General features: G+C 19.0%; 2 protein-coding genes across 2 annotated transcripts in view; both read right to left on the bottom strand.

Annotated features, from left to right (window-relative positions):
• Nucleotides 1-3,261, bottom strand: part of PGSY75_1301800 (surface-associated interspersed protein 13.1 (SURFIN 13.1)) — a gene marked incomplete at both ends in the record, with an annotated part of 8,864 nt that extends 5,603 nt beyond the window's left edge. Inside the window, one exon of the mRNA XM_018787085.1 lies at nt 1-3,261. This exon is cut by the window's left edge and continues 1,317 nt beyond it. Within this exon, the coding sequence (XP_018639827.1) occupies nt 1-3,261 (3,261 nt within the window).
• A 2,847-nt stretch (nt 3,262-6,108) lies between these two features.
• On the bottom strand, nt 6,109-7,079 carry PGSY75_1301700 (exported protein (hyp8); the record flags this gene model as incomplete). The annotated part of the gene is made up of 2 exons (XM_018787084.1): nt 6,109-6,774; nt 7,011-7,079. 2 exons carry the CDS (start codon nt 7,077-7,079, stop codon nt 6,109-6,111), a joined length of 735 nt encoding a protein of 244 aa, XP_018639826.1.
• Between the last annotated feature and the right edge of the window lie 1,865 nt (nt 7,080-8,944).

Below are 8,944 nucleotides of genomic sequence, written 5' to 3'. Positions count from 1 at the left end.
TGTGTTTTTTGTAATTTTGAAATCAGCATTTTTCTCAATTTTATTAGGTTTTCTAAAAAAACTATACTCATATTTTTCATGAGGAATATCAATATCTATTTTACTATAATTGGGTATTATGTTTTTTTCTGGAATTTCTAAAATTTCAGGAATAGTATTTATCTTATTATTAGTTTTTATAGAAATATTTTGATTACTTGAATCTAATGAAGGGTTTTTTGTAATTTCAAAATTATATTTTTTATGCAATTTTTGTGGTGTTCTAAAAGAAGCATACTCCTCATTTGGAGAGGGCATATTAATTAGCTTTTTACTATAATGTTGTTTTTGTTCTGGGATTTTTAAAATTTTGGGAATTGTGTTAAATAATTTAGGAATTTCGACAATAATATCCTGATTATTAGAATATGATGAATAATCTTTTTTTGTAATTGTGAATTTTGAATTTTTATCAGTTTTATGCAATTTATTAAAGGGGGTACGATAATTAAAGTTTTTAGCAAGCATGTCAATATTCTTAACATTATATTTTGGTTGACTTATTTCTTTTGATGGACTGTCTAAATCCATATATTTTGGTATATAGTTTTTTGAATATTCTGATTGATAATCATAATGATTTATAATTTTAGCAATATTATTTCCAAAATCTTCATTTGGCTTAATATGTAAATTAATATTCTTTGGAATATTATATGCTCTTAAGCTATAGTCATTTAATTTATTATGAATTATATGTTTTCCGTTATCATCATTTTCAGGTATAATATGTCTTACATCTCTTGGAATAGTTTGGATTACTAATTCATTTTCTATTACATCTCGTTCTATTACAGGTAAGGCGTCATTATTTCCTTCAACCCATTCTTCCTCTTGTATAGTTTTAGAAACTCCTTTGTATTTTTCTATAATATGAGGATATTTTTCCAATATTGAAGGAGGAACACCTATAATAGGAGGCGTTATTTGTATTTTTTTTCTTCCAAATATCGACGGATCTAATTTTTCAGGTTTTCGTTGAAGAGGATCAATAAACGTGGCTCTTTCTTTTGGATCTGAAGGAAGTTCAATTGGTACTTCATGTGGTTCATTTTCATGTAATTGTTGTACATCATTATGTCTATTATCTTTTGTTTCTTCCTCATGTTTATTTTTATGAGCTCCATCATTAGTAGAACCATTTGTAATGACAGATTTCGCCGTCTTTTCCATTTGTGCGATATTTAATTTTTCATCTTGATTATTTGAGTTATGATAATCATTATTTTTTGAATCAATAGGATGTTCTAATATTTTTTGTGTATTGTCTTCAGAATATAATGTCAATAAAAATTCTTCAATTGTATTAAGTACATTTCCAAGATAATATGATGCATTATATGGTGATATAATTTTAGATCCCTTAGATTTATCTCTACTAGTTGACTGTTTTTCTTTCTGCTGCTTAGTCTTACTTGTTTGTATAGGAAGAGGTGATTTTGTCACTTCAGATGATTTGTTTTTTGATTTTTCCTCATATGAATGAGAAAATATTTCATGTGAGTTACTATTTTGGTTTTCTCTCTTTTTTTCTTTTTCAGGTAAAGGAGGAAGAGAATATGGTTTTCGGAGTGGTGGAGTAGCATCATATGTTTCTGATATATATTTGGTTTCTTCATTTTTACCAGCAAGATTAGTTATGTTGCTTGAATATTTATAATGTGGTTTGACACTGACACGATGTTTTATAGATGATTTAGGCTTTGTATCTCTATTATTATATACATTAGGAGAGTTCTTAGGAATATAAATTTCCCCTCTTGATCCACCTAATTTATTGATGGGGTTATGAAAAATAAGTGGTTCGTGTTTCAAAGAGGGTGTGTTAGTAGTTACAGTAGAACGTGTTGTTGAAGTAGATGTCCTAGATTCACTTGGTGTAGTTTTAGTGGAAGTAATTGTAACAGGAGTAGAAATAGCTGTAGTATTATATGTAACTGAAGGCTTACTAGATAATGAAGGAACTGAAGAGTGATTAGAACGTGTTATAAGAGGAACAGATGAGCTTGATGATGCTGTAGATGAAGTTGAAGTAGGAATAGTTTTTAATGAATGTCTTTGTTGATTGGAAGGAATATTTATTTGTTTTAATTTTTGTTCTACATTATATGGTGATCTAGAAGGAATTTGTTTTAGGGATTTTTCTTGTGTTAAACTTTTTTCTTCTTTGCCTTCATTAACATCAATTTTTGCTCTGTCTCTTTGATCGTCTTTTCTATCTTTATTTGGAAATTTACCTATCTTTGAATTTATATTAACTCCATCATGATTTACATCCTTATTATCTTCTTTATCTTCTTTATCTTCATGATGTTCCTTATCTTCATCATCTTCATCAATTTCATCATCTTCATCATCTTCATCATCTTCATCAATTTCAAAATCTTCACCATCTTCATCATCTTCATCAATTTCATCATCTTCATCATCTTCATCAACTTCATTAACTTCATTAACTTCATTAACTTCATCATCTTCATTATCTGCATCATCTTCATTATCTTCATCATCTTCATTATCTTCATCATCTTCATTATCTTCATCATCTTCATTATCTGATTTTTTTAGAGTCCGACTTTTAATTCTTGGTTTTTTCTTTCTTTTTTTTTTTTTTTTACGAATATTATTTTGGCAATTGAAATCATTATTAAATAGAGAAGCTAAACTGCATTTATCATTAATAGTGAAAGCTTCATTATATTTATCTTTGGCTGCATATTTATACCACCCTTTAATACGTTTAAGTTCACTTAATTTTTGATTTCTCCATTCGTTAAAATATTTACATTTTTCCTTATTTGTTAGTTTTAAGTTTTCAAACTCTTTATATATTTCTTCCTTATCGTCACAAAATTCTTCTAATTTTTTTCTTATATTTCTCACCATTTTAATATATGGAATTGGATTTCTCTTACAAACATCTCCTATAACTGCATCTAGTTTAACCAACTTTTCATTTTCAATATATTTATCCCATACTTGTTCATCTGTTTTATAAAAATAATATGGCAAAATTTTTTCTGTAAATTCATCTTTCATATCTTCTAACCAGTAATTCATATTTCTGCAGATTTTTCTACATTTACTTTCATGTTCATAACTAGACAGCTTGATAATATATTCCATAATACCTTCGAAGAACTTTTTTGAGAATTTATTATATTCAGGAGTTTTTCGTTTCTTAAGTTTTAATGGTAAATCAAATTCTATATATTGCTCCATTATTAATATAAGTTATTATTTTTATAATTTTTGAAATTTAATTATTTACAGAATTTATAATTATATGATAATATACATAAACAGGTATATATATATATATATATATATATATGTATATGTATATAGAGGCCTCGGATCTTTGGATTTATATTGAATTATAATTGAATATAATAAATTACTTATAAAAGTAAAAAAAAAAAAAAAAAATTATCATTTTCTTAAATATTAAACAAGAAAATAAAAAGATAAACAAATAGAAAAAAATAAAAAAAAAATAAAATTTAGTTTAAATTGATGTCCTAAATTTGTTATTATATGGAACATTAGTAATAATAATAAAAATAATAATACTAATATATATAGAGATTTTGTTGTCTTCATAATAAACAATAAAAAGCAAAAAAAAAAATTAAATATATAAAAAAATATATACATTAATTTTTTTTTATTCTCATATAATAAAAATATTATAAAAAAAAAAAAAATATATATAATATTAAATAAATATTAAAATATATAGAAATGGATAGTGGTAGCAAATTATAAGATTTTATAAAATACATATTTTTTATTACACCATAATGAGGATTATATATTGAAATTAATTAGATAAAAAATAAAGTTTATATTATTAAATAGATAAATATAAATATATATATATATATATATATATATATTTATTTATTTATATATTTATATTTGTATCCTATTAATTAATTATTTTTTGAGATAATGGGATAATTATGTAGATTTATGTAAAATACAATTTTTATAGAATATTTTTTTCACTTATTTTTCATAATAATTTTTTTTTTTTCTTTGTAATTAGAATTAGTTTTTATTATTTATTTTTGTTTTTATTTTATTTCTTTTATTTATTTCTTAAATTACTATATAATAATATATAGATTATTTTTAGTACTTCATTTGTAATACATATAAATTTATGTTTAATTTTTTTTTTTAGAATATTATATTACATATATACCTAATTTAATATTTTTATAAACGTTTTATAAAATAGAATTTTTTAATTTAAGCAAGAATTATATGTTATAAAAAAGGACAAATAATATATGCGTACAAAAAGGAAAAAAGTTATGTATTTTATTTTTTTTTTTTTTAGTACTTTATTGTGGTGTACTTCTTAGATGATATATTTTATTATGGTTTCATTTATATATTATTAATAGTATATACATATATATATATTATTGATTCTATAAAAAATTTTTATTCATAAGGAATAAAAAATAAATATTCTTTTTTATGTTATTATTCCTATATTCTAATAGAAATATGCTCCATGTTACCACCATATTTGATAATGTTTTATAGGTAAATTTTTAGAATTCAATTATTAAAATTAATAATACTAAAAAGAGAAAATATAAATATATGATATTTAATAATTAAATTGGAAAGAAAAATAAAGAAATGTATTTTTATATTCCAATAAAAATACCAAAAAAAAAAAATTATATATTCCTAATATTTTAATTTCCACGCCACCACCGCCCCCCCAAAAAAAAAAAAAAAAAAGGAAAAAAATTAAAATATATATGTAATATTTTTTTGATAATATAAAAGTTTTATATTTATTAAAATAAAAATTTATTTATGATAATTACTGTAATATATTTTTTTTTTCGTTTATTTTAGAACGATGCATTTATATTTTTTTTTTTTTTTTTTTTTTTTTTTAAATTTATGCTTAATTAGGTAGTATTGAATATTTTATATACATACACATATAAATAAATATATATATATATATAATATCTTTTGAGTAAAATATTGATTGTTGTATTAATATATTTGTAAACACATAAATGTGAAATATTAAAAAATATAGTATGCATTATATTTTATATATGAAAAATAAAAATGTACATATAATAAAATAAAATTAATTTTAATTTATTAAAGTATTTCCTTGATTTTTTTAAAATTTTATAAAAAAAAAAAAAAAGAAAAAAAGCAATCAAGAATATGGTTGTAATTGCCATACAAATATATATCATAATTTATTATTGTAATTATAAAAATTTATTAATATTTTCATATATGTATATAATTATATATATATTATGCCTTCTTTATATATGTTAAAAAAAAAATGTATACTTATATAAAACCAAATTAAATATTTTTTTACGTATTAATATTGTTATATTAATGAAGATATGTATATTTTTTGCCTGTAAAAAAGCAATTAAATTACAAGTGATGATATTATAATATGTATATAATTTAAATAGGGTCATTTTACTATTTTAATGAAAATTATATTCTTATTTTTCTAAATAATAAGAACATATAAATGACTTTGACAATATATATTTATAATATAAAATATATGTATCAAATAATATTGTGTACATTTAACATGTATTTGAATTAATAATTATGTTTATTAAAAATGAATATGAATTATATTCTGTTCTTTTAAATATAATATATATACATAATTATATATATATTACTTTTAATGAATATTTATAGGAATTTATTTATATATATATATATTACTCTTCCATTTATTAGTGTTTTATTGGAAAGAAAAAAAAAAAAATATACATTATAAAAATAAAAAAAAATGAAGAAACTGAAAAATAATAAAACGTTATATTTAAAAATAATGAAATACAAATTTTTTTTTTTTTTTTTGGAGAATAACATTTTACATTAATGAATAAAAATTTACATAAACATAAATAAATGAAAAAAAAAAGAGGTAATAATAATGTAAGAAAAATAAAAAAAAAAAAAAAAAAACGAGATACATAAATATATACATATATTTATATATATATATATATATATATATATATATATTTTATATTATTAAAAATTTGAAACTTGTCTAATTATTCTTTCACTATAATGATCTGTTATTTCATTTTTTCTGTTTAATACATATAACATAGCTGGGACAAATAATAATGCCATACCAGGTAATGATAATGCTGAACCAAGAGCACCAACTCCTGCTACTGCAATCATATTATTAGTGTATTTAGTTGTTGTAGCTACTGCTGCAATAGTTAATAAGATAGAAAAGATTGATAAGAATCCTGCTATGAAAATTATGGTAGCCGCTCTAACATTATTGAAATGTAATTGTGATTTGAGTGCATTTAGATCGTTGTGAACTTTTAAAAATTTAACAAACTTATTCATAAATTTTTTGTATTCATTATTGGAAGAATAATTTTTAAGGTGTTGTTGTAATCTGTAACGTTGACATTCAGTAGATGATTTATCTAAGTACAATTCTACAAAATTTTTCATTTTTTCTTGCAATATTTCTTTTTTTTGTTCATCATTTAAGTTAGTGTAGTTATATTTTTTTTCTTTAATATCGGTATTAACGGATACTTTTGATTCAGGGTTAGTAGGTGCACATGGTTCTGGAACGGCACTGTTATTTTCTGATAATGATCTAAAAGTTGTTATTTTTATACTACTATAATTATTGTCCTTCCTATAAAAATTGTTCTTAAAGTTGACCTAAGAAAAAAAAAAAAAAAAAAAAAAAAAAATTAATAAATACAATGTATCATATATATATATATATATATATATATATTATTTATATAGTTATTAACATATAATTTTATTTACATATATTTATACATTTATTTAGTTTAATCATTATATAGTAATAAAAAGGAAATAGAAATATTATAAAAGTGAAATTCAAACATAATAATTTACATATTTATATATTTTATATTATTTCTTACATTATTAAGAAATAGGAATAGGCACATAAAAAGTGCAATAGAAATTATTCTAACAGAACAGAATGACATTGTGCAATAATTTTTTTTTTTTTTTTTTTCAGAAAAAAATAATTAAATCTAGTAATATATACATAAAACAAATTATATGGTTAAATATATAATATATATTATTACTATAATTAATTAAATTAAATGGATGTTAATAATATTTATTAAAACACCATTAGAAATATATATATTATATAAATTTATATATTTTATAGATTCTCTTCAATTTTACAAAATTTAATTTTTTATTTTTTTTTTTATTAAACGATGTAGGAATTATAAAATATTTATAAATAATTTTATATATATATTCACGTGATAATAAAATTATATATATTATATATATATATATTTATTTTTTTATTGAATTATACTTAAAAAATAATATATAAATATTAATAAAATATTTATAAATTATATAATAAAAGAAAAAAATATTAATAATTATTTTCTAATTTATATTTTATTAAATAAAAAAAAAAAAAAAAAATACGTATCATTATTATATATAAAATATATATATTATTATTTTGTATCATTATTATTTTATTTTATATATTTTTCTGTTTTTACTTATTAGATACATTTGATCCTTTTAATGGATTTTTATATATTTGAATGCCAAAAAAAATATTTTTATGTGTACTTATTTATTTATTATATTAGCGTACCATTTTTCTAAATTTATCAAATAAGAAAAATATATATAGATAAAAGGAAATACTAATTTTTTATAAATAAAACTATATCTATATCTATATATATATATATACAAAAATACATAGATACATATATAAATATATAAATATGTATATTTATAAATGATTACAAAAACGTATAGGGGTAAATATGCATAAAAACATATATTTCAATAAAGATAGGAAACATTTAATATATCTATATAGTTTTTTTATTTTTGTTTAATCCGTTTTTTTTTCCCTCCCATGTATCGTTATAAAAAATGTATTTATAAATTTTGCATACAATTTTTGAAATAAAATCTTATATTTTTCATATTTTAATTATAATATATATAATATATATTATAAAATGATAAGAATTTTATTTTTTTTCTTTCATGAGTAATTTATGTATTATTATTTTTAAGTGACAAATATATATATTTTTTTTTATGTATTTCTAAAAAGGTACAGTTACATATAAAAATAATATATATATATATATATATGTATGTATGTAAAATACGAGAAAGAGGATGAAGGGAGAATACTTCCAAAGATTTTTGAAAAATGATATATTTCAAAATTTTCAGAAATGTAATATATTGTTTATTTTATTATTAATTTTTTTAATGGGAAAAAAAATAAAAAATTATGGAAAAATTATTATATTTGGTTAAAATAAATTTTTTTTTTTTTTTTTCTGTTTAGTCTTTTAAGAAATAAAATTTTATATTTTTCTCATTTTTTATTATATTCATATATTATTTATATATATTTTTTATCTACCTTATAGGACAAAAGAGTTCGTTTTAACAGAATATGATTATATATTTTTTATAATTGAAATTTTAAAATAATATATTTATACGAGAATGACATTTTGTTTTATTAAATATATTTACGTTTTTTTCATATTTTAGATTAAATGAAATATATATATTTACAAAGAAAAATTTAAATATATAAAAAATAAAAATTGAAAAAAAAATATATGAAATAAATGATTCTAATTTTTTTTTTTTAATTAATTAGCTAGAATATAGAAAATAATAAAAAAAATGGCTATATGATAAAAATGTTTTTATTTTATATGTTTTTTATTAATTCATATATTTTTTTTTCCTATATATTATTTTTTTTATTTCCTTGGGTTTTTATAAAAGTGTGATTAGTGGTTATATATATATAATAACTTTTATGTAA

The sequence above is a fragment of the Plasmodium gaboni genome, chromosome 13, assembly GCF_001602025.1.
Source record: "Plasmodium gaboni strain SY75 chromosome 13, whole genome shotgun sequence".
Classification (NCBI taxonomy): domain Eukaryota; phylum Apicomplexa; class Aconoidasida; order Haemosporida; family Plasmodiidae; genus Plasmodium; species Plasmodium gaboni.
This window is presented reverse-complemented; position numbering and strand designations above follow the sequence as displayed.